The sequence below is a fragment of the Tauraco erythrolophus genome, chromosome 2 (genome assembly GCF_009769465.1).
Source record: "Tauraco erythrolophus isolate bTauEry1 chromosome 2, bTauEry1.pri, whole genome shotgun sequence".
In the NCBI taxonomy this organism is placed as follows: domain Eukaryota; kingdom Metazoa; phylum Chordata; class Aves; order Musophagiformes; family Musophagidae; genus Tauraco; species Tauraco erythrolophus.
In genome coordinates this window covers 64601189-64627995 of record NC_141466.1, presented here as the reverse complement: position 1 = coordinate 64627995, position 26807 = coordinate 64601189, and the positions used below count along the sequence as shown (strand labels likewise).

At 36.7% G+C, this 26807-nt stretch overlaps 1 protein-coding gene across 2 annotated transcripts in view; it reads left to right on the top strand.

The window, feature by feature from the left end:
• The window catches only part of ATAD2B (ATPase family AAA domain containing 2B), an 84638-nt gene that overhangs the window by 24329 nt on the left and 33502 nt on the right, over positions 1 to 26807 (top strand). For both annotated transcript variants that reach the window (XM_086631419.1, XM_086631420.1), the window contains 15 exons: positions 1094 to 1210; positions 2576 to 2651; positions 4459 to 4557; positions 5743 to 5854; positions 6623 to 6738; positions 7495 to 7669; positions 8471 to 8559; positions 9569 to 9728; positions 10674 to 10764; positions 15989 to 16300; positions 20062 to 20194; positions 22137 to 22323; positions 22987 to 23172; positions 23835 to 23970; positions 24277 to 24473. In XM_086631419.1, coding sequence (XP_086487545.1) covers positions 1094 to 1210; positions 2576 to 2651; positions 4459 to 4557; positions 5743 to 5854; positions 6623 to 6738; positions 7495 to 7669; positions 8471 to 8559; positions 9569 to 9728; positions 10674 to 10764; positions 15989 to 16300; positions 20062 to 20194; positions 22137 to 22323; positions 22987 to 23172; positions 23835 to 23970; positions 24277 to 24473 — 2186 coding nt within the window. The remainder of the gene's footprint in view (positions 1 to 1093; positions 1211 to 2575; positions 2652 to 4458; positions 4558 to 5742; positions 5855 to 6622; positions 6739 to 7494; positions 7670 to 8470; positions 8560 to 9568; positions 9729 to 10673; positions 10765 to 15988; positions 16301 to 20061; positions 20195 to 22136; positions 22324 to 22986; positions 23173 to 23834; positions 23971 to 24276; positions 24474 to 26807) is intronic.

Below are 26807 nucleotides of genomic sequence, written 5' to 3'. Positions count from 1 at the left end.
CTTTTTTTCCCTTTTTAAAAATGCGGGCTATATTTGTCCTTTTCCAGTCAGTGGGAACTTCACCAGGCTGCCACGACTTCTCAAATATGATGGATAGTGGCTTAGCAACTTCATCTGCCAGTTCCCTCAGGACCTGCGGATGCATCTCATCAGGTCCCATGGACTTGTTCACCTTCAGGTTCTTTAGATGGTCTCGAACCTGATCTTCTCCTACAGTGGGCAGTCCGTTATTCTCCCAGTCCCTGCCTTTGTCTTCTGTGACTTGAGCTGTGCAGCTGGAGCTCTTGCTAGTGAAGATTGAGGCAAAGAAATAATTGAGAACCTCAGCCTTCTCCGTATCCCGTTTAGCCAGGTCCCCCGTTTCCTTCGGGAAAGGGCCTACGTTTTCCCTAGATCTCTTTTTATCACCGACATATCTTTAGAAGTTTTTCTTGTTGCCCTTGATGTCACTGGCCGGATTTAACTCTATCAGGGCTTTAGCTTTCCTAACCCGATCTCTGGTTGCTTGGACAATTTCTCTGTGTTCCTCCCAGGCTACCTGTCCTTGTTTCCACCCTCTGTAGGCCTTCTTTTTGTGTCCGAGTTGGTCTAGGAGCTCCTTGTTCATCCATGCAGGCCTCCTGGTGTTCCTGCCTGACTTTCTCTTTGTTGGGATGCACTGCTCCTGAGCTTGGAGGAGGTGATCCTTGAATATTATCCAGCTTTCTTGGGCCCCTCTTCCTACCAGGGCTTCATCCCATTGTACTCTACCAAGGAGATCACTGAAGAGGCTCAAGTCTGCTCTCCTGAAATCCAAGGTAGTGAGCTTGCTAAGATAGTGGGTAGAAGTGATATTTGAAGTACTTTACAACTAATTTGACTACATTTATTTTTCTTTCTGCTGCTTTTCCATAACACTGTCTGGGAAACTGGAAGGAAGTTTGGCCATGTGCTGTAGGTTTATTTTGGTCTTCAAATTTCCAGTGGTTTGCCAGTTATTGTTAATTAGTAGTAGGGGAATAATTCTCAGTGACCATTACGATGTTAATTTTAGGATGAAGATAGCTTTGACATCGAGTAGAAGTGTTCTGAAAATATTTTTCCCCTCCAACAGAGTCTCAAGAAGAAGATGGAGATATAGAAGTAGAAGAAGCCGAAGGAGAAGAAAATGATCGGCCATATAATCTAAGACAGAGAAAAACTGTTGAAAGATACCAGGCCCCTCCAATAGGTGAGGAACTAGACAGTGCTCATATAGTTCTGCTCTAGTGACCTCCAAGAATATACCCTGGTGTGGGAAGAGATAAGTTGGATCACTGGTCCTCATCCCTGACAGAGTTCCCATATGGCCCTTAGTGACTTCCATCTTGCCTATTTTTTTTGTTCGCCACATGAATATGACTCCTGAGACACAATCTATCAATTTCAGTGGTGGTGGTGTTGCTAGTGCATGCTGCATCATTGAACTTTGAAAATACTACTGTGTGCTGGACTCTGGGTTGGAGGTGAACAGGGTTTAGGTCAAGAAATAGTTGGCAGAAATTGAATTCAAGAAGCCATCTAATAAGTCAGATAATTACATAGAAAAAATATTGTTATGCCTGTTTCTCTTCTTGAGTGGTAAGCCTAATTCATAACTGTAGATAAATTGCGTAGCAACAGTTACCACATTTTGCCTAGATGAAAAATTTAGAATAGAATAGTTCAGTTGGAAGGGACCTACAACGATCACCTAGTCCAACTGCTTGACCACTTCAGGGCGGACTAAAAGTTAAAGTATGTTATTAAGGGCATTGTCCAAACACCTCTTAAACACAGACAGGCATGAGACATCGATCACCTCTTCAGGAAGCCTGTTCCAGTGTTTGACCACCTTCTTGGTAAAGAAATGTATCCTAATATCAAGTCTGAACCTCCCCTGATACAACTTTGAACCATTCCCATGCGTCCTGTCACTGGATCCCAGGGAAAAGAGCTCAGCTCCTCCTTCTCCACTTCCCTCCAGAGGAAGCTGCAGAGACTGCAGTACATCCTGTCAGGGATCCATAATAGGGTTCAGCATAGTGTCTCTTGATTTTGTACCTTTTTAATATTTGATTTAAAATAATGTATTCTGTGCATATTTGGTTTTGATTACGGTGGTGAATGCAGTGTGCTATATCTTAAGACAACTCAGAAATTAAGACCGTGATAGAGAAATGCTGTGGTGTATTTGTTAAGAGAAGTTTCGAGACATCTGATGTTATCAGCTGTGCAGAGGTTTCTGCATGGAGTTTCATGCCCTGCAAATAAAGTGAAAGTGCAAGTGCCCTGAATGAATTACTTTCTGTGCTGTAACATCCGTAGATGTGATGAGTTGAGGAGGCTGAGGGGGGAATTCCCATGACTGTATCAAGCCAAGCATGATGATAGTGAAATAAAGCATAAGAGGTTTAATTTCCTTCCATCCTCTAGTTCTTTTCTTAATTTAAGCTTTTGGAGAAACCAGTGATAACGTTATTGGTAAAGCAATAATCTAGCACTTCTGCGCTGTGTTTGGATTAGTTTAATATCTTTTGTAATTGATGTTAACAAACCTGTAACTTCTCTTACTTAGTGCCAGCTCATCAAAAAAAGAGGGAAAATACACTGTTTGATATTCACAGATCTCCTGCAAGAAGAAGCCATATCAGGTAAATGTCAGTCTTTTGGTACATAGCTGTTTGCTTTCTCTCAGTACATTTCTATTAGCTTTTGATTTTCAAAATGTCCTGGAGTGAATTCTACAGTTCATTTACGTATGTGTGTGGGTCTTGAACTGTATCTTAGGTTCAGACCCTGATCAGCATACAAAAAGGAATTTCTTAGTACTTCATAATACCAGTAGCAGCTTTGTGATAAACAGAATGGAAACAGGTGTGCTGCAAGTACTGGGAAGAGACTTGCACATTGCACACTGTAGCTTTTTCTGTAAGCGCGTATATTTAGTGTTCAAAGCAGCAGTTTAACAAATATCCCCTTTCTATTCTACAAAACCAAACAAATCTGGGTAATGTTTTTTGTTTTCTTCCAGTTCAAATTTCATCCAAGTCATTAACAATTTAATAAAATATTTACCAAGCATAATTTTTGACTCTTATCTTTTACGTCAAAGAAATCTGGAATACACCAAGTTGTCTCGGAAACTGTCAGTGGGCTTTATTTAAGAAAATAGATGAGATCAGAGCTAAATACATTTTTTTCAAATAAACTTACTCAAAACTTCAAGACGATGAATCTGTCCACAAACAGAATCCAAGTAAAAAATGCTAGTCTCAGCTGAAACTCTTGTCTTATTGCTCAATTTAATGGTATAGTGAAAATATGAGAAGTAAATAAAGTAACAGCAGAATCTTATGATTCTACAAGTTTCTTTGTACTATAAATAAAAACATTTAATTTTGAAAAGTTTTTTTCTTTTAATGCACGTATGATGTTTTGTTGGATAATCTCAGGACTACTTGCTAGTAAGATATAAAGAGTGTGAAAGCTATTATCTCTTCAGTTTTAGCAAGCTGATTGCTCCACTCTCATTTTGTCCCATCTTGTCAGAATGCTCATAAAAATTCTTCCCAATTGCATGTTATTCTCTTTGATATATTTTTAAATGTATCTAATTTTTGGTCATTGAACAATTACACTGATTGACCGTGTTATCCTTTGGCAAAAACCAGCTAGTCAGTGCTCTGCCATGTTTGTACAGATGATGCAGCTCACTACATTCACTAAAAATACGTTAATTTTTATTAGTAGCCAACTTTTTCATGCAAAAAAAAGTGCCAATCTTTTTCAGACCGGTATCAAACTGAACACCTTTTTGTACAGAAGATGTACGTTCTCTAATATTTCCGAAATACTTAGTTTTCTGAAATACTGTTGTACTAAAATAAGAAATGGTTCATGCAGACTTTGAATAGTAATTTTACTTAGATTCAAATCAGAAGTTAAACTACAGTACAGGTATTTTGTGAAACTGTTCTGCTGTTCAGAACTAATGACCTCATAAAAGGAGACTATATGCTTTAGGAAATATGGAATTTTTTCAAAGAATATTTAAAGGGAAGCATCAAACTAAGGAGATCTTGATATTTCTGTTATGTTAGAGGTGGCTAAAGTGGTTGGAAGCTTTTCTAAGTATGGTTGCTGCTGATGAACTTCATCAGCTTATTGATTTTTATATTCAGTCACACCTTCTGGGGTAGCATGGATCGGGCCACATATCTTAGGGGGGTCTACTGTTTTAGTAATGTTTGTGTTGAAATCGGATATCCTTGTGATAGCAAAAGATGTTGTTCCTCTCCCAGATTATTTTGATACTTAAAAACCCTAAAATTTTCATGCATCATACACCTGAACAGTACTGTACTTAACTGTTTCAATTTTCTTTTCATAAAAGAATCAAAACATGCCATTCTGCTGCGAAAAGGACTGAGTTTTATGTTTATTTTCCCACTTCAATAGGAGAAAGAAGCATGCCATTCACAGCAGCGATACAACCTCTTCAGATGAAGAACGTTTTGAAAGAAGAAAATCTAAAAGCATGGCCAGAGCAAGAAATAGGTATTAAAACATCCTTGGTCTTTAGGAGGGTTTGATTTTTATTATTAATCAGAAAAGAAGTAGAACTGTTCTATAATGTTCCATCAGTTCTGCAGACTCTTTTGGTTCTGCCTGTAATTACCTGCAGACATAGTTTAGGAGGATTGCTGGTTATATGTTAACATAGATTTTGAAGTCTTATGAGTAGATAATTAACAATACTGATAAAAAGATGGAAAGATAAGAATATCTATTTGATTCAGTTGGGTTATAAGACAAACAACTTCTGTCAGTTAAAATAGATTTTTTTTGTTCTTGGTGTTACTTGGTCCCAGTTCAGTTTTACTCCCAATACTAGCTCTTACTCTTCTCTCTTCCTGTTGTATAACACTGCGTGCATTCTACACACCCAACACATGTTTTTTTGACCTTACATTTACTCACTAGTTATCTAAAGTGGAAAATTTACAAGGTATATCAGTGAATTTACTCACTGCCACTGGCACATTAGTTGGAAAACTGAACAGAAAAAAAGTTTCTTCATCTTTTTTTTTGTCTATTCCTGTCTGCCACACCATTCCCTTTTCCATCTTGAGGAATTCCAGTGATGTACAACTACCAAAAATGTAGTTCCAAGTGTAACCTGGAATCTTACTGATACCTTTCTTCCTCCCTTTATTTGTGTATTTGACCTGATGTACTATCTGTATAGGGGTTTAAAGCTTCTTTGCATGCACTAAGAAGCTGGAACAGCTGGACGCGAGTTATGGCTGATCTGCTAGAAATATTTTTATTTCCTTTCTTTGGACTCTAATGAGCTATATTTTTTAAAATCTGTTTTCCTTGTGCTGTTAATCGTTTTCTTACTGTACTGAAGTCTACACAGTTCATCACTGCCAGAGGAGAGTGTCCTGTTCTTTTGGTCAATGTTGTTTCTTCTGTGTTTCATCAAAATAGTCTGTCCAGCCTAGTTCTCCAGATTGAAATATCTGTATGGAAGCATAAAAGTATCTTTATATTTAAGGAGCTTCCAGATATGGAAGAATAATTAGTCCTGTAAAAAGGTTAGTTTTGATTACCTTATCAATCCAGGAAGGTCATCTCTCTGGGTAGTAGAAGGCATTTAATCACTTGATTCTTCCCATTTAGCAAAATGATCAAAACAGAACAATATTTATTGGGTGCTTTTTTTTTGTTGTTGAGCAGGTGTCTGCCTTTAAACTTTAGAGCAGAAGATTTAGCTAGTGGAATCCTCCGAGAACGTGTGAAAGTTGGGGCAAGTTTGGCTGATGTTGACCCTATGATTGTTGATAAATCGGTAGGTTTTGTTAGAACTTTTTCTCTTCCTTCCCCCGATTATACATAAGCAGAATTCACCACAGACTCTTGGTAAAATTGAAGTAAATTCGTAGTAAACTCACTGATCTTTTTTGATTTTTTTGTTTTTCTAAAGCTCTTTTTTTTTTTTTGTTTATTCCTTTGGGCTACAAAGCGCTTGCTTTTGGCCTGTAGGTAATCAACAGGCTGCATACATGTCGTAAATAAGCCAAAATATCAATTGCCCAACTATATTTCTTTGTTTACAGACCGTTTTTACTTGTGATTACTTGTAATTGTAGAAACTGGGATATGCTTAGCAGTGCGGAAAACAGAAGTACTGACCACCCAGTTGGTTAACTCAGTGCTAGCCATGTGGGTCAGAAACAATGACGTATATTAGCTTATGGTGTGTGTTATGCGGAAGCTGCTGAATTATTACTAGAGCTGAACCATAGTCTAGGAGTACTTTGACTATATTCATGTTATGCTGTGCTTGAGCTTAAATTATAGTCTCAGATTTAGGCTGGATCTGTGTAGATAACCTGGTATCCCTGGCACAGTTAACTTGCCAGCCAGATAAACCTCTTGTTGGGCACCCAAGAGTTGACTTTCTCAACTTTTTTTACACTGTCAAAGTTCAGGGAACTCTTGTTGATCAATGCAATAATGTTTGTAATTTGTTTTCAAATATGTTATTTTATAAGTAAAGATACTTTTGCGGAAAGCTGTTGCAATATATGCTTTGTATGCTTTGTTCTTTTCTAAGGTGCGTTTTGATAGTGTAGGGGGATTGAGCCATCATATCCTTGCACTTAAGGAAATGGTAGTGTTTCCTCTTCTCTATCCAGAAATATTTGAAAAGTTCAAAATTCAGCCACCAAGGTAGGTGTATTTACTCTTGTTGTATTTTTATTTTATTAATCTCTGAAGAATCCTTCCTTTGAAAACACATAGGAGATTGATTCTTTCCCTCAAGTGTTTATGGTTCAAATAGACTGACATGATTACTACCCAACTTGTCTATCAGAATGTAATAAGCAGGATGAAGAGGTACAAAAATCTAGTGTATTTTTCTGTGGTAGGAAGGTAAACTTTGTGATTTGATCAAAGAATGAATTACCTTGCCTTTTTTCCTGTTATGTTATCAAATATTTTACTAAATCGAGCTAAATGCTGATATTTCTTTTATAGAAGTAATCTCAATAATTTTATATTGTGTTTTTTATATTTATTAATCAGGCATCTTGGTGTGTGATTTAAATGGATACACATAATCTAAGTAAATTGAAAATTTTGGGATGTTTTGTCATTTAAAGGAAATATGTCTCTCCAAACAAGTAGCAAAACTGATTCAAATATTACCTAAGATTTAGTATTTGAGAAGGTATTTAACTAGTGTAAAACAGTCCTTTGGAAGCTTAATATGCCTTTGATTTATGTTCTCTACAGAGCAAAAATTTACTGATATGAAAGCATTAAAACAAACAGATTTTTACGAGGTCATGTTGAATACACGACATAATACTAGAACTTAAGTCTTTCTTCTCCAGGCTCCCTGTCTTCATTATAAAATTTGACTTGGAGTTTTTCAGGAGACGTAAAATAAGTTTGTGACTGTGTTGATCCATTTATCTTCAGGGGCTGTTTATTCTATGGTCCTCCTGGAACAGGTAAAACCTTGGTAGCTAGAGCTCTAGCTAATGAATGCAGTCAAGGAGACAAAAAGGTGGCTTTCTTTATGAGGAAAGGAGCAGACTGTCTCAGTAAGTGGGTTGGCGAATCTGAACGTCAGCTTCGACTCCTTTTTGATCAGGTTAGAAGAAAATACATATTTTCATATAATTTCACTGTATGTTGTGTTTTTTCGTGTTCCAAGCAGCCAAAATTACTTGCAATTGAAACTAAATACCTGTAAGTTTCTGTAGATCAGGTAGGATTTGTCCAGACTATATACTTCGATGAAGAAATAGAGGAATGCTGAGAACAGTTTTTCTTGATCTGAAGACTAAGAGGAAGAAGTCTCTCGACTTGTCCTGTAATGAAACAAACACAGTAGTTTGAGTAAAAATTGATAGAAATATTTAAATCAGCAAGTTTGAATTTGGCTGACATGTTCAGGATAAATGCTGTGTAGGGGAGGATGCAGGATTGCATCTGCTGTATGTATATTTTAGTATCCTTATTTGACTTGTAAAGTGATGGACAGAAGAGAGCTTCGAATAAAGCAGTGGAATGTAGTTGCTCAAACAAAAGCTCTTTTCAGACACAGATGTCTAAACAAACATGTTGTGAGCAGATAAGATACTGTTTTCTGCAACTAAGTACAAGATGTCTCAGTTTGTTTGAATCTCTCCAACACGCAGTAAAACTGATACGCTGGTGCCATCTTGCTTATTCAAGGGAGAATGCAGTCTTTTTTGCTTTGTCTGAAACAATACTGTAGTTGAAAATTCAGTTTTATTTTCAGACTGTACACTTTTTGACAAAGGTGTCCCAATATATGTGTTAGTTTAGCATGTAAATGCTTTGTAATAAAAGCAAACTGTTTTCAATGTTGATGGATAAATTTTGACTTAACGGTGAATTAATTTTTTTTTTTTTTTTTACACATCAGGCATACTTGATGAGACCCTCTATAATATTTTTTGATGAAATAGATGGCTTGGCTCCAGTTCGTTCTAGTAGACAAGATCAGATTCACAGGTAATATTTCTCATATGCCACCATTATCTTGGTATATGCTATGTTACCTGAAAGGTAATTTTGCTCACTTCCCAGGAAAGGTTTTTACTTTTACCTAAGCCCACTTACACTAGAAAGGACAGATTGCTGATTTTTTTTAGGTGTTGAAAGTCATCTTTTCAGTTCTTCAGGCAGACTGTAATTTGCTGGGAATTGAGTTGTAATGGAGATTACCCTTCAGTCGCATTATTAACGTCAAGATTTCCACAGCCTTCCCTTTGGTTGCTGGTTTTGTGCTGTAAACAAGATTTGTCTGTTACCAGCCCAATAGACTAAGCAGTTGAAAAAAAAATATTCTAAAATGATGAATTGTAATGTTCTGTGAACAAACTGGACACTCTAATCATTTTGATTCTGGATGATGTGGTGTGCAAACTTACTTTGAGTTGCTACTGTGTCATTTTCTAACACGTTTTTTACAACAGTTTACTGCTGGCTGAAACTTTTCTCGGCTGCCTTCAGTCTCAGTTTTGCTGTACTTCTTATGGCAATGCACTTGTATCTTTCATTCTGTAAGTGATGGCATTTGTGTGTATGTCTCCCTCTACTCAACTGAGGGGGACAGGAAGAAAATTTTGGGGCCAGCAGACTAGGGAGTTATGAGAACATGTGGCTTTGTCTTGATGTACCTTTCTTCTGCCGGGTGCCACAATTACTCTAAACAGGACGATGCATACGCTGTTAATGGAAGAGAACTTTTCAGAGCTGCAATAAATGGCTTCCTCAGCTCACGTTCCCCAAAAGTTTTAAAGGAGGAAGTTTGAATGTGATGTAATCCTTACTGAAGTCATAATATAAAGTGTAATACAGATTATATCGAAAGGTTCCTTTTTGCTTAGAGACTTGAAACGGTTATGCAACTGTTTTTTTAACTTAGCTTTTTCTCTTTGAAATTACGAATGTTGCAGTTGAAAAAGTAAAAATTCTTGTAGTGTTCCCTACACATTCTTATTTGAAAACTCTCTTTTAGCTCTATAGTGTCTACTCTTCTTGCCCTCATGGATGGACTGGATAATAGAGGTGAAATAGTTGTAATTGGTGCTACAAACAGACTGGATTCTATAGATCCTGCACTCAGGAGACCTGGTCGCTTTGACAGGGAATTTCTTTTCAACTTGCCTGACCAAAAGGTAAATCTTACAAAGGAGATTTATTAATAAACATTTCTAGTATATTAAACACTTGAACGCCTGACAACCAAGCTTATGAAATAAAAATATGCATTCTTACTCGTAAGAATGTTTAATTTTAGGAAGACATTTTTAATAAAAACACATCGTGTACATAAAGTTGTATTGAACTTCAAATCTTCAGAATATAGTTAAAACTAAAGAGGTAAATTGTTCACATTAAACTGAATTGCTGATCTAAAAACTGCAGTTTTGTATGGATTTGTATAATGAGCTCTAACTATTGAGATTTTGGAGGTTATGGTAAGAGAAAATAGCTGTGTTATCTTGTCGACTGCTAAGCGCATAAAAATTGTACATACAAAACCAAACATTGTTATATTGGCAACAGGAAAATTTCAGTTCCTTGTTCTAGTCTTCTGTGAACTCAGCCATAATATTTCATGAATTTATACTTTAATTTACTTTGCATATTGGTAGGTGTATTTGGATTTGATAGAATTTTAGAATGAAATAGTTTTGGAATTGATATGTATGTGCTATGCTACTCGACAACAAATTTGTCAATGAGGCATTTGTCAGTAGAAACTGTTAATCATAGGTGCAGCAATAAAAAAGTTATAAAATTATGATAATTTCTAATAGAACATGAGTTTTGATCAGTTCATGTATAATACTGTTGCTTAAAGACTAGTTAAAAATGTGTAACTGGTATACTGAAAAAATTACTGCTTATCTATGAAATTAAAAAAGAAGGGAAAACCTTTGCTCTTGAGAGACTTTTGAGTGCTACGATCTATTTTATGCCTCTCAGTGACATTTCAACCTTATATTCACATGAGTAAATAATTTTTGTCTACAATATTATGATATGGATTTGGCTTGCTAATTTTGGTCTCTTTTTTTTTTCCCCTTTTTTTCCTTCTTTTTTTTTAAAAAAATCAGGCACGAAAGCACATTTTACAAATTCATACCAGGGATTGGAACCCCAAATTGTCAGATCCTTTCTTAGGAGAACTGGCTGAGAAATGTGTTGGTGAGTGTTGTGATGTTAGTACTTTTACTATAGATGCTTTCTCTTCTGTTTAAAACTCTGAAGGTGTGTTAAATGTATCAGGAATTTTTACTATTTTTACCTTTCTAAACTTCTCTACTTTCAACACCATTTTTTTTTTGTAATAACAAAATATGCTTCTGTCTTACTAAACCACGAAATTGTAGCTAGAAAATACAATCATGTTTCTGTTCTGTAACATCACTGTCCTTATATAGGATAGATACCCTCAAAGAGAAACAAAATGAAGTGGGAATTGAAATCTTTAGGTAGACTTCCCATTAAAGTAGTATATTACAGAAAAGGCAGGGAGACTTGAGGTTTTTCTCTATCTAATTACGGAGGGAAAAAGATAATAGGTACTTGGGTTTTTTTGTGTGTTGTTTGTTTGTTTTTACTCACTGGCATGCTTCCTCTGACTGAAATCCAACAAACTAACCAGCCTTTCTAAAGATGAATTTTTTTCCAGACTGCTAGCACAGAACAACCCCAAAGTGTGTATATAGGCAGGGGGGGGAAAAAAAGCACCACACATTAAATATACTTTTGGAGCGCCCAAAGACCTGCTGTACTGAATGGAGGATGGTCGTTCAAGATAAACCTGCTGCTTAAGAACTAATCAGAAATAAGCCCAAATATTTTTGTAGTGAATTTAACAGAGGAAATGACCCTAAAACACACATCACAATCTCTTCTCAACAATTTGTCATGCAAAGATACATCCTCTGTCAGTCATCTGCTTGGACAAGCACTGAAGTTCTCAGAAAAAGGACAGTCTCAAATATCTGTGCATTGGAATCCATCATCAGAGAAATAACTTTAAATTGAACATCAGTCCATTCAGTCAGCTACAGTACATCCGAATTATCCTCTTCATCCACAGGGACATCTATCATCGAAGCAACATCCCTCCGCTTTTGATGCACAAAGACCTCAACATCTTCTGGTGAGGAGAGAACATAACTATCCAGCAAACTCCATTTTAAGCTTTGCCGGGTATAAGACAGCATGTGCCAAACTCATTTCATGTAAATTCTGCTTGAGTTGTGCAAAGACGTGGTGCTGCTTATTGGGAGAGAGGGGAATAGATGAGATAAAACGAAGTTGTTTCAAAATTCACCATATTTTTGCATTGAGAATACAATTACGTATTTTAAAATTTCATAGGGAAAGCTGTTTGTAGGTTTGATTGGAAGATGTTCTTTTTCCTCAGTAAAGCCTGTCAGTTCTGTGGAAAAGGCAGCTCACAAAAAGAAATACCCTTTTCTGTTTTCTTTGACTTTCCGACTGTCCAACTACTCTGCACTTGATTGTCTCCATTCCGTATCTTGGAATTTAAATGTTTCCATACATCCAAGATTAAAATCTTTTGATTATTACAAGGACTTCTTAAAACAGCTGAAGTAAGACAGGTTTATCTTCGTCTTGAGACTGCCTCGTCATTTCTATGAGTGAAATCTGTGACAACTAGTTATTTGAACAGACTTTCCAGATTTTTTGTGGCCATTGCAAATCGGACTCAGTGGTGCTTTGTCACATTGATACAGTATATACTGGTCTGCTGTTTCCTCTTGTGTACAGTTTTCTGTAAAAAAAAAAAAAAAACAAAACAACAAACAAAACCTGAAAAAACAACACCCCCTGTTCCCCAAATAAAAGCTGCCTGGACTCGACAGGCTTTTTGCACAGCGTGGTTTATACCTCTCTCCAGTTCAGCAAACTTGGCAAGACTTAACTACAAGCACATGGATCCTAATGAAGAAAACTGCTGAAATACTACCAAAGTAAATGACTTTGGGGAAGCAGATATATGTGTGACTCAGAATTTTTTAAGATCCAGAGGTGTAATTGTAAAGAAATTAGAAAGAAAAAGCCTCAGGACTTGCAAAAAATAGGTTATTTCCTGAGGGTTGATTTTTATCCCAAGTGTTATGGATTATGTACCTTTTAGGAGATTTCTGTGTATGTGAGAATTAAAGAACCCCCTTCGCTGACTGTAGCTGCATGACTGTGATGTGTCTGAGACAAAGTGAAGCGGCTTGGGGAGAGCATGGAATGTCTCAGAAGACCACACACTTCTGTCTTATTAGCACTTTCGATAAACACCAGTAATTCTTACACTTTTTCTCCATAGAAGTGTGTTCTGGAGATAGGCCCTAGCTGTCCTGAACTTGAAAAGTCTTTTCTTATTTCTTGTGCTTACTTCATTGGTCTGAATGATAACTTTCTGTAGGTAGAGAGACTGTTACCTATGGACTCAGTCTTGTAGGAAACAAAACAGGTTAGCAACTGAAAAAGTGTGAATTCCTCCATCTGTCATCTTGCAGATGACTCTTTTTACACTGTAATAAGGGTTATAGCGTTGAATAGAATGGAAAAGCAGCAAACCATCATTCTAAAGATGTTTATTAAAAATATTCTGTGCTTATTGTTGCAGGAGCATTTTGTGACAAAATGGTGTCTTGTTAGTCTTTTTTTTTTCCCTCTCATCATAGTGTAATGATGGAGGGGAAGTTTTGGCATTAGTGTTCATTTTTGTCACAATTTAAAAAAAAAAAGCAACCCGTAATATGTTTTATTTCATTTCTGTTATCAGGCTGAGTTGTTCACTGTTTGCACTGAACCTTTGTTTTATATTACAGTGTCATTTTGGGCAAAAATAAATTCAGGTTATTTACTGTTGGCATGATATGTTTTATTTTGCTTTGACAATACTTTACTCATGTTTTGCTTCCTCTTAATCGGTGTGCATTTACTACTTAGAAATAAAAAGCGCTTTAATGTTTCACAAGATACAGGATTTTTGCAAGTTTTCTGTCACTGAAATGGATGTACAGTATGCACAAGAGAATTCCTCAAAAAGAGACACCAATTATTACTCCTCAACTGTAATTGCTCCTGAGAAATGAAAAGTAGAAATGGAGACTAATTGTGTATCTGATCACCTGAGAATTTAATTTTAAAAATAGGCTACAGGCTATTATTTCCTAATTTTGCAATTCTTTGGAGATATACAAGCGGTGATTAAAACGACTGTTAGAAAGTGATATTGCAGCATTTATTAATAGAAAAATTGGAAAGGATATAGTTCCTGAGCTGCTGGATCTTTTGTCATGAAGATGCTAAACTAGTTTTTAAGGTGACAGGCATTCAGAATGTTATGTATCTGTAGCACATCTTTGATTTAAGCTTTGGTTTAGTGCCCCCCAAAATTTTTTGTTTAATCCAATATGCTTGTTAGATGAGAAGTAGATCAATTTAAATGGTAATGTGATACCTGATATTGAAAGAACAAAGCAAAATTTAGAGGAAAGACCTTGGTTTTGATTTCTCTAATGAACCTTTAGCTACTGTCTAATGGGTTCACATGGTGGTTGCAGCATGCCTGCATAGTTTGGATTTCATGATGGGGATGGGTTAAAAAGCAACGACCAAAAATCCTTGGTGCTGAAAATAATTAGTTGCCTAGTGATTAATATATTGGATATATTTGAACGTATTTCAAATGTCGCGTGTATTTATTTCAAGGTAACTTGTGAATGTGAATTGCTACATAATTTTTAAATAACAGTCACAGTGTGTGCTTGTCGAGTTTACACAATTACAGCTGCTAACCTTTTTATAAAAATGGAAAGCTTAGTTTAAAAGTTGCATGAGGAGTCTGATATTTATGGTGATCTTCTATCTGGTTCTTTTTTTATTTTACTTTAAAAAAATTATTTTCAAATATATATGAAAAACTTGAGTGCAATTTGAAGTCTCAGCCGGTTTAAGTCATCTTTCTAGCTGAAAAGTTGGTATCTTAATTTATTATTATCCCTCAAGTTTATATAGCTGAAAGATGGAGATGGAAAATTTTCTGTCTTCCATATTAATTAACTTCCTTTTTAAATTTTCAACACTGTGTATGGAATCAGCTTTGTTCCTTGTTGCTGTGTGGATCTTGTAGAAATACGTGTGCCAGCAGCACTGAAAGAATGTGAGAGGATAAAGAGAGAGAAACAAGGCAGGCTTCAGTTTGGGTACTTGGTGCCAAAAACAGAGTAGAAAAAGTGCAAATGGTGTAAGACCTGGTGAGGAGGAGGAAGTCTGGTTAAAATAATGTTGATCAAGAATAATTTAACTAAAAAATGGATTAATTAACTTCTATAAACACTTCATTGCAAAACTGTGAACTTTTATGTGGCCATACCTCAGTGCAACACATTTGCTTAAAGTGACTATAATTCTCTAGAAATTTTCCCACTGGGATAATGTTGTACATTTTTTGAAAGATGGAGCTATGGTGCTACGAAATACAGGGACGTGTTCATGTCTCTTGCTGATAGATACGGAAAAATTCAAAATCGAATTTCTAGCTCTGGGGAAAAACCCCAAACCATTAGTACTGCAGAAGACACAGAGGTATTAAGTCTCTCAGTATTTCATAATTATCAGATCTGTGTTTTTCAGTAATGATGATTAAGAAATTATAGGAGCCACCTGTAGATAGTTATGGCACTAGGCTAAATTAAAATTCTAAGACTTTTTAATAGTTGTTCTACTCTTTCAGTTATATTAGTAAAATTATAAAACTCTAAAAAGTCGGAAACGTTTTTCTTAATAGTAAAAGTTGACATTTTTCCAAGAGTCCAGAGTCCACAGTATGCTTTTTTAACAAGAGATTTCATCTCTCCCATCTTTTACTCATGAAACATTTTTCTTTATACTGCTCGTTTTCTCAGTCTCTAAAAGTTTAAAGTTAGTGATGTTCATCCACTATAACAAAATTACTTTGCTATTAAAAAAATATATTCATGTAGAGATATTAAGGTAAAAAAGGAAGAGAAGGGCTATTCTGTTAAAATTGCACATGGATTTTGGATAATATTAAGGATGAAGAAAGAGCAATGACAGACCTATAACCCTGGGCTGAAAATACACTATATATTGCACTATATATTGAAAACGTAGGTCACTTTAACTTCAATGTGGAATTAATTTCTTACTAGATTTCAACCGAACCTAATATAGGTTTCAACCTGTATTTGTACCTGTGCATAATTTCTTGGTACACAACACACACTGTCACTGGATTATGACCTGATACCTTTTGGCAAATGCTTTGTGGACCGTGACAGTTGTTTTTAGGTTTAGGTATGTTTGAAATATACGTAGCACAGCAATGCTATTTCATGGAAGATACTTTTGGTTTTGTGTGCACTAGGGTACTGTGGAGCTGACATAAAAGCACTTTGCACTGAGGCTGCCTTGATTGCCCTGAGACGACGCTATCCCCAGATTTATGTGAGCAGTCAGAAGCTACAGCTTGATGTTTCTTCAGTAGTTCTCAGCGCGCAGGATTTTTATCATGCAATGCAGAATATTGTGCCTGCTTCCCAACGTGCCGTGACATCTTCAGGACATGCGTTATCTCCTGTGATCAGACCACTGTTGGAACGTACCTTCACTAACCTTCTTGAGGTTTTACACAAAGTGTTTCCTCATGCTGAATTTAGCCAGGGTGACAAAAGTGAAGGTATGTGGTTTGTGGTTTGTTGTGTTGTTTTTTTTTTTTTTTCCAAATGCTGTTTCAATTTGGAAGTATTTCACCTGACTTTCTTGTATTGCTGGCCTTAAACCTGATGTGTATTTGGTTCAGTGTTAGTAAGTAAATACAATTCGCTTGGATGTTGCAAAATTATTTTTGCTGATTCCAGATTGCTGTGGAATTTAATAAACTGGCCTGTAAAGACCAAGATCCCATGGGTGTGAGTGGCACCTGAGAAAACAAGAACTCCCAAGTAATTTACAATTTAAATACGAGAAATAATGGGGCATAATCGGATGGCAGAAGGAAAGAAAATAGTGAGATAGTGCTGCTCGGTGTGTTAAGACCTGAAATTGATTTCCTAGCCTGAGTGTCAATTGGCTATCCCCAATCCTTTGTTTGTTGACGGCGTAGAAGCAGATCCCAAAGGAGTATTATGGGTAGCTCACAGCTCAGCAGATGAGACTGTGGTTAGCTGAGATACCTGAGCCTGTGCAGTAATGGTCATCTACTGGTCAAGGAGAAAGTCTGAGGCTTCCCTTCCCTTGAACTGGCCTGATGCACTTCTCATCCTCTGAGATGATTCTGCTGGCTTAGCAAGTGGAGAACTGTTTGCTGATTTGTCAAGTTAGCTTTTTGCCAAATTAGTGAGTAAAATCAACTCACTGAGGGGTCAGATATATGCCAGAACCCTGCTGCCATGGGAGCAATGTGAGTGCATCGAGGAAGTGGGGAATAAGAAGGAATGTGACTGACCGTTTTGACTGGCAGTGAGTCAATAGGTTCTGGGTTTTTTTTTACCCAGCTGTTCTCCGAGATATACTTTATAATAGTTACCCTGGTCATTTCTTGGAAGGTAAATGTTGAACAACATATCCTGGTTTGGATAGTTAACTTATTCTGGCATACTGTTTTCAACTGTTCTCATCTGGGATGGCCGCCCCCACCCCAACTATGTAAACAGCGCTTGTAGTGGTGTGTGATTAACTTGAAAATAGCCCAGTCATAAAGCAAATCTGTGACAGCCATAACTCTCTTTTCATTCCTATTCCAGAGCACACTTGGAGACCGCAGCGCAGGCAGCTTAAGCTGATCCTTGTGCTGGCTGCTGCAGTTCCTCCAGCCCAGCTGTGCATTTTTGCTCTATCCCTTGCACTTACTTTAGTATATCAGGCCCTTTGTTTAAAACGTTTTAGCCAGCGACCTCATCCAAAAATGATGTATTTTTATCAGGTTAGTTTTCTGCAGACTGTGGGGTAGCTGGGGAGGTTTTAACAAGTGTTGGAGTTGGCACGAGATGGGGCCTGGGAGCGTGTGGTGGTGGGTAAGGGGAAGTGAGCTGGCTTGCAGCTGCAGTTATATCATATTAGGCTCTCGTAACCAAAGTTGTTTTAAGATGCTTAAGTCTCTCTGGGAGATTGTCATTATTGTTGAAGAATTCAATTAGGTGTCCCTCTCTCTGTTGTAAAGTTCTAGTTCAGAATATTTTCTTTGGTTATTTTCTTTACGTTCCTATCTATTACTGCCCATTATTGCTAACAAAGTGAGTTTAGAAGCATTCATTGAGTTAAATAGTAGTTTTACTAGATAATTCTGCTGCTATGACTGCTTTTAAATGTTTGTAGATAATCAATTTTGAAGTTATAAGAACTAAGGTTTCTTTTGATTTTTTCTATGTACCTTAGTTTTTCTTCTTACCGCCTTAAACCCAAGAAAATATTGAATAATAAGCTTAATCTGTGTTAAAACAGCAAAATCCACTTTTCACGTACAATGATTTTAAATAGAAATGTAGATTACATACTAGCACTTCAGTTTTTCTTTAATTCAGAGCCAGGTATGTGGCAGATGCTTTCTGATGTGCTTACAATCTGCAAATCTAGTTTTCTATGTGTCTTTGCAGTTCAGTAATGATTTCTGTTTCTCGTAATGTGGTGAGTCAGACGCTCAAGCAAAGGCTGTCATGGAGGCTTCATGCTTGGGATTAAAAGATGGACTGCCTTTTTTACTAATTATATATTTTAGGAAGCAAAAGCTGTGTCCGGTGCATGAGCATAGGACTTACCTGTGGTCTACGTTTGATATAGCAAAAATTCTGCCTGTTAATGGACTGCAGTGAGCCAAGAGTTAGGAGATTTATGTCCAGTTGATTTGAAGGTCTCTATCCTTGCCCAGAGCTAAATGTCCAGCAGCTTCTGTCCTGCCTTTTCTTTTTATGGACTATTTTTTGGCCACTGGTTGGGATCTACAAGCTTTTTTCATCTTCGCCCCCTAAGGAGTGATGGTCAGGTGTGTGACTGCATCATGCCTTGCCAAGGAAAGTGGCACGTCCTCATCCCATACCAGCAGGATATTTTTCCTGCCCAACTGACTTTGAATGCAGTTTCTTACATCACACAGCCGACTAAGGGAACCTTTGTTGTCTCTTGACCGTTTTTCCTGGGACCATATGTCTAGATCCATAGCCCTTAGATGGCATCTACATCCAACTCTTAATGCTGCCTTAAAGTTGGTTCCTGTGTCCCATGGTGTTGGTTTGATCAGTATAGCAGGACCTGTGCCATGGCTTCATGTAAATCAGGCAAATCACGCAGCGAGTTGTCTATTTGGGAATAACACTTAAATCTGTCTGTATTTCACACTTGCGTTTCACAGCAGTCCATTTTTCCAAGTGGCTGTGGCCAGCTTGAGCTGCTGTTAGGATGTCTGGTGGTTGCCCTGAACAGCAGCGTGCTGCGGTGACTCTGGGCTGCTTTCAGAAACGCTGCCCATCCATCGCAGAGCATTTCGCTCTGCACTGCTCTTCCTGTGCAGCTGAGTGGCTGCAACCATTTTCCATCCCATCGTTGCAGACCGATTTCCCTATGGGAATGAGAACGAGTGGCTTGCTTAGGGTAACATCACCTAAACACTTTTCCTGGTGCAAATAAAGATCTTGTAGCAGTTTATTCCCCATTATCAAATCGCAGCAGTCTACTCTTAATCCTGTTGCAGCTCTGGTAGCTAATTTAGCCGTACTTGATTTTCAGCTGTCAACTGGTTGTTCTGGTTTAATGCCGTATTTCTATTTTTTTTGCAGTTGTCTCTGCAGTCTGTCTTTTGAATGTAATCAGTGTTCTAGCTTTTCGTTCTTCAGTTCATTATGCTACTGTATTAGCAAAGGAATTAAAATAGGTTATGGTGTGATATAGGAACATAGAATGAATTGAACTGATTTGATAAAATGTAATTTGATACTCTTTGGCAGATTATCAGAGGGTGGAAAACAATTCTTCATAAACATACATTTGTCTAGGTAGTCATACTGAGAATAATTTTAGAAGAAGTGTACTTGTAAAAAATTTGGGTACTTAAAACAAATAAATAAGTACAAAATTCTATGTAGTCTGAGGAATTACAGGTTTTGTAACTTTATCCTTGAAAAACCTCTAGCTGTGAAACAAAACCAAGGGAAGCATTTAATAACAAGTTAAACATTTGTTGTGTTCGTGAAGTTGTTCTGCTTGATGGTTTAAAAAAATAAGTTGTAATTATGATTAGACTACTGCAATATCTAATTTGTTTTGGTTTTTGAAGTAATAAGTACTTATTCTGTGTTCTGATATTTAGACAATTTTAACTCATTTTTTCTACATTTGAAAATGTGTTATAATTTACATGAAGAAAAATGTAATGTCTTTGTCTTTTCTTGTTTGTTATGCTTGTGCTTAGAAGAGAGAAGGTTCTAATTAATATATTTCTTCGAACAGATGTACCAAGTCTAATATTAGATGATAGTGAAGATGAGAATGCTTCATCAATTTTTGAGACGAGCTGTCCCTCAGGATCACCAAAGAAACAGTCATCAGCTGCTATACATAAACCCTACCTTCATTTTACAATGTGAGTGTTTCTCGAAGTGCTTATAACCAGATAGATAAAACCATGAAGCTCTTTCATCAAGAGAGGTATCAAAGATGATCTTTTGCTTTGTGGTGGCAATGCTGTTCTGTAATAGAAAAATGTAAGTGTATGGACAGAGTTTTAGATATTTGAATGGCCTTAGGAAAGGCTACATCCTAGATACAGTCACCAGAAATAGTGTGCAACAGACAGGTAAAACCTTAGAAGTAAGGATGTTAACAGCAATTCTTGATTGTAACAAGCCATTTTGATTTGAAAGATTAAGAACTGGCAAGAGAGGTATGTAGGAATTTTTTGGAGGGATTGTTTGCTTTTTCTTGGTCTGAAGTGTTGTTGAGCTTCAGTGTGTGCAGCTATTTGGATGCATTATGTAATTGATGCATTCAGCATTTCTAACATCTTTTTCTCATTGTTTTTCATGGAAAGTTTCAGGAAAAGGGGAATTTAGAAAGTGTGTGAAATTTGGATGTCTTTTGCGTATGAATTGGACTGCCTACAGTAATTAACAATGATAAACATTTCTTTATTTTGTATTAAGAATAGTTTTAGGCTGCTTTATGTGATGGGTTCTGCAGGGAGTTTGCTAAATAAAGAAAATGAGGCTGGAAAAACTGTTCAGTAGTAGTAATGTTAAGTAGAGCCATCTTGTGGAAAACTGCTAAAAGTTTTGTGCTAAAGAGTGATGCCAGAACAGCATTTACAGATAATTAATCTTAAAAATAAGAATTTAAGTTCAAATAGTTTGAGGTACGTAGTGAAGTATTTTAATGCCAAATTTAAGCTTTTGTTGTGAGTGGAGGAGGGGGAACCCAAGCCCAAAACAATACTGTATATCTTTGTGGATGTGTGTCTAAATAAAGTCATCTCAAAGAGTTATGCTTGTTTTTGTAAGGTATGTAAGCCTCCCTTAATCTATTTTACTGAGCAATTTTGATTGCTATCTGTGTGTGTAACCTCCACCACCAGAACTGCAAAGCCGAAGGTCAGCAGTGTTCATAGCTGTTAAAAAATATTTAACCTGAAATAAAACCAGCTGGGCTTGTTTCACTGCCTGAGCTGATTGATGTGCAGCTAAAAATGCCCTAATGAGAGATAATGCAAATTAATTGAAAAACTTCCTTGTTTCTTAATCAATTTTCTATAAATGGAAGAGACTTACAATGGAAAAACCTAATGTGTCTCTCTCCTTGTCTCATTCATCCTCAGAACAGGGCAAAACCCCCCAAAACAAACACATACAAAACCCCCAGAATCCTTCTATGGACTCCTTAGGGTTTCTTCCCAACAGCAAAACTAAAAAATAAGTTTACCTTTGCATTGTTTCCTTTAAAATCTTTCTTCTCTCTGGAAATTTACTGAATGAAAATGTATGAATATGCTAGAATATAAGATGAATAGCAATTTTATTCAATCCTACTTCAAGTATTTTTTCTTAAATAAACAAAGTATTGAAATGTTAGGTGGTTTTTGGAAATCTTGGATAGCACTTTAAGGGATGAATGGATTGACCTTGGATTCCGGAGGCTACTTAAAGAGATGCTTTGGTAGTTAGACTGAACTAGACATAATTAAATAGATATCTTCACTGGAAGTCCATTAAGTCTTTTTATAAGATCAAGGAATTGTTTTTAAATAAATTGCTTATAATCAAAGTTTTGATTAATTTAGTATGTGCATAGCTTTGCACAGATGAGTTTGAATTAAATTATTGTGAAACCAAAGAACAGACAAAGCCCTGACTATTGAGGCTTAGAGTAGTGGTGAGGTATGTTGGAGTCAGTTGAATCTTTTAAGGCTATTGTAGGAGACTGTTATCCATTACTGAAGGTCGTTTGGATTCTAAAAAAATCTTATTTAGTATATCCATCCGTTAATAACATTGGCGTGTTAACTGTCTTTTGTAACTTTTGTTTTTCTGCAGGTCAGCTTATCACCAGCCAACTTCTTACAGACCAAGATTACTGCTATCCGGAGAGAGAGGTTCGGGTCAGACTTCACACCTTGCTCCAGCGCTGTTGCACACTCTTGAGAAATTCTCTGTACACAGGCTAGATCTGCCAGCACTTTATTCAGTCAGTGCCAAAACGCCTGAAGAATCGTGTGCACAGGTGACATTTCAGATTCTCTTGTAATGAGTAAATTATGCAATTCTGGAACAGGATTAGTTGCATCAGTATAAAGGCAGCTAACTGAAATGTAACTTAAAAGCCAGGTTTTCATAGGCTCCTTCTGTTTTCATGTTTAAAAGAAAGGAGTGTCTAGAGGGTCCTTGAGATCTCTCTGCTGACTAGTGAGAATAATTACATTTTTAACTTGTCCCCTCGGTCACATACCTATGTCAGGTAAGCTTAATCTGGGTATTCGCTTCCTGATTTTCATTTAATTAGCTTGTGTATGTATTGGTGTGCTGTGGTTCATCTACTTAGTTTAAAATGTTTTAGGTTTCAGAACAGTTTGTGGTGGATTTTTGCATGGATTGCAAACACATTTAGTTTTCATCTTGATTGTTCAGTCTTGGCAAGTTTTTAAATCATATATGACAAGTAGTTGTTTTGTAGTGTCCCTGGCTCATTGATGTAAAGTAATACAGCTAACAGTCACAAACACTTGTTTAGAAAGCCTTTATCATTAGATAATTTTATTTTACTGGAGCATTTGTGTATAAAATACCACAAATGTGAGTCATTTCCTGTTCCACAAGAATTTTATTACTCACAAGTGATAATAACAATTAGTTTCTTGGTTTAAATACCACCATTTCTTTTAATTAGATCTTTCGTGAAGCTCGAAGAACAGTACCAAGTATTGTTTACATGCCTCATATTGGTGATTGGTGGGAAGCTGTCAGTGAAACTGTGAGAGCTACTTTTCTAACTTTGCTGCAAGATATACCATCCTTCTCCCCTATATTTCTACTGTCTACCTCTGAGTCCATGTATAGCGATTTGCCTGAAGAGGTAGGTTTATTGTGGAAGGAGGTGTTAGGAAACTTTGTGCTCTTCAGGATGTTTTGATTGTGTAAAAATACTCTGTTTTGCACAGGTTTTTCTAAATTAATTTAAAATATGTCAAACTGAAAAGGTAATATTAATTAAATGTTTGTAATGTTCTTTAATGAGGGATGTACGTCCATATTACTGATTTTCATAATCTCCATGCTACTTTACTGAGAAGACAAAATTGTTCATTTTGTCAGTTGTTCATTTTGACGAATTACTCCAGTGTAATTAAATGCAGATTTAGCTTAAAGGCCTAACCTTTAGCTTTATGTTCTCTGAGATTCAGAATGGATGAGGGGAGCTCCTATTTTTTTTCCTCAACCTTTTATTTGATTTTTTAATTTTTATTTTTTTGAATCCTGCACACTCTCTTCTTTTTACTGCAGAGGTGGCCACTGTTAGGACCATGGGATACTGCAAGTTTAGTTACTACAGAAAATTCAGTGAGAATTACAAGTATTTATTTTCCCTAGGCTGTGTACACAGCTTTGGGTAGAATTTACTATCTTCTCTCCTGTGGCTCATTTTGAAAAGTTTGTGACTAGTGTTTTAATATGGTTATTAGTCATGTATTCTTTTAGTGAGGGCTCAATTTTCATACAGTTTTTTTTTTGTTTTAGGTGAAATGTATTTTCAGAATCCAGTATGAAGAGGTTTTTTATATTCAAAGACCGAGTGAAGAAGACAGATTACGATTTTTCAAAGGATTAATTCTTGATGAGGCAGCAATGCCACCACCAAGAAGGAAACAGGCTGGTAAACTAAGTTACAGTAAACTCAATAATAACGTGATCTGAATGTTTTCTTTTGTGATATTTTCCTTTTTCCAAAGGTGTGGATAAATGACAGTTAGTGTAATTAACATTTGACAGTGTTAATCAATGCCCAGAATAAATTTTGTGCATTACAGTTATCAGTTTTGGAAATTGGAGAGCTGAGGGGTTAAGGATGCGGTGATCAATGAGGCAGATTAAATATATAATGAACCTTGGAGTGGCATAATCTCAAGAGCCGCTGTGTTGTTGATATTTCTGTTGCCTGACTACTTGTTTTTTTCCCTAGCTCTTCGTGCTCTGGAAGTTCTTCCTCTTGCATTGCCATGTCCAGCCCGTGAGCTGTCAGAAGCAGAAAAACAGCGAATGGAGGACCAGGAAGAGAATACATTGCGAGAGCTGCGGTTGTTTCTCAGGGATGTTACCAAGAGGCTGGCCACAGACAAACGCTTTAACATCTTCAGCAAACCGGTGGATATTGAAGAGGTCTTGTTTCAGTAATGTGCAAACAATGAAGTTGAAACTATTAGGAAAAGTATATAAATTTTAAAAAGGAAATGGATAAGTTAATAAAAAAAACAGAAGCTTGACCCATGATCATTCGAATCTAAAATGCTGATTCTTAGCTGATGAGATAGTCACAGCCTCATCATCTGTGATGCAACGAGTTGGAATGTGTCCTTTGGCTATATCAGTGACCTCTTGAAAAGCCTTGTGCATTCCTGTCAATTTTATAACTGAAACAGGGATTTAAAAATACCACCACTCCTATCCCTACCAGTGCTCTTGAAATATTTGAAACTATAAATATAATTCTTTAATAAAAGGTTTTACAACATGGATCTGTTGGAGCGGGTCCAGAGGGAATGTCACAAAAATGATCAGAGGGCTGGAGCACCTCTCCTATGAAGACAGGCTGAGAGAGTTCGGTTTGTTCAGCCTGGAGAAGAGAAGACTCCGGGGAGATGCTGTTGCAGTCTTTCAGTACTTAAACGGAGCCTACAAGAAAGATAGGGACAAACTTCTTAGCGGGGCCTCTTGTGATAGGACAAGGGTTAATGGTTGTAAAATGAAAGAGGGGAGATTTAGACTAGATATAAGGAGGAGATTTTTTTACAGTGAGGGTGGTGAAACTGAACAGGTTGCTACCCCATCGCTGGCAACATTCAAGGTCAGATTGGACGGAGCTCTGAGCAACCTCATCTAGTGCAAGGTGTCCCTGCTCCCTGCGAGAGGGTTAGACTAGATGGTATTTAAAGTTCCCTTCCAACCGAAACCATTCTGTGATTCTTTGATTCTGTTGTAATCATACCATGATAATATTGGGAAAATGATCTGTGTTCTGCAGTGTTTCCAGCATTAATAGTATTGTTGAGTAATTTCAGCAGTAATGCTTGTGGATGCCATTAATCACAGGTGGTGGCATGTTATAAGGCATTAACTGATCGATTATGGAGCGCGCACACCTAACTGATGAGACAGTTTGATCTGCAAATCTATTTGCAGGTGCTGCTGTATGAATAGGATTGTGTTTGATCTGACTTTGAGATCAGATGCTGGCCCACTGCAAGTTTTGCAAGCTTGCTAATTAAAAAAAAAATAAATGCTTAATTGCTTCTGAAGAGAAGCATCTCTTTTGAAAGGCATTAAGAGATGAATATGAGACATTAAAAGTATGGCATTGTGAAAAGCAGATTTGCAGTGTAAATTCCATGTAGGATGGAACAGGCATCTTTTAAGGGCTCGTGTAGTCCTCTTTTAATTTGAGCTTTCCATAGTGTTCTGTACCTGACTGTTTTTGAAAGACTGACAAGAGCTCTTCAACATGGCAACTTACACTGTGAGCATGGTCTGAGCAGTAAATTTCTTTGGGGGGTGTGTGGTTAAAGACAGCTTCTTCCCCGAAAGAACTTGCAGTCTAAACTTAAATGAATAAGGACACATAAAGAGAAAATAAATTACTGTCCTTGTTTTGTAGATGGAGAATTGAAATGTTAACTTATTATTTAAAGACTTCTTTCCAAAATATTTCACAACACTAGAAATTAAATGTAATCGTTTTTGTCTGACCTGGTGCATTTAAGCACAGGACTATCCTTTCCTTTTCTTGACTTTCTGAGAAAGTTAAGTTTGTTCCACTCCTACTTGCGTTGCAGAGAATGCTGCTACGTAAATCAAGGATTTTCCTGACTAATTTAGCAGCAATGTTTACAGTTTCCAGTCAAGATTATTTCTGATGATGTGCTAAGAAGAAAAGGAAGCCCGTGGCTTGGCTTTCCAGTCACTGAGCCAATTGTCATCATAGCTCTGTAGAGGGAGACAAAAAGAATTTTTGCCATTTTAATTTTTCATCATAAATTTCAATATGTATATTTAAGGAATTAGGTGATAGACTAGTATCCACTGAAGTAATGCATTAATCTTAGTATATGTTGTAATTTTATTTTTGTACAAATGTCTACAGGTACTTTATTTAAAAAAAAAAATTCTTATGGAGCCATTATAACTTGATCTGAATATATATTTAACTCTGCAGTGTTTTGGCAGCCACCATCATATGTGGGTGATTTCGAAAGAAAAAACACAATACTGTTTCTGAAGCTGCCGGTATTTTGAATTGATTGTGATCTAATCACATTGAAACATTCTAGTATACAGTTTTTTCCTTGAAGTAAATAACAAATTCATAGATTTTTTTTTTTTTTTTTTTTTACGTGAACTTTGTCACCGCAGCTGAACGGATGCATTTGACTATCAGGCTTGAGCCCCTTATGGTGCCATAATTAAGTTGAATAGTTTTTAGTGTACCCTGGTGGTTGC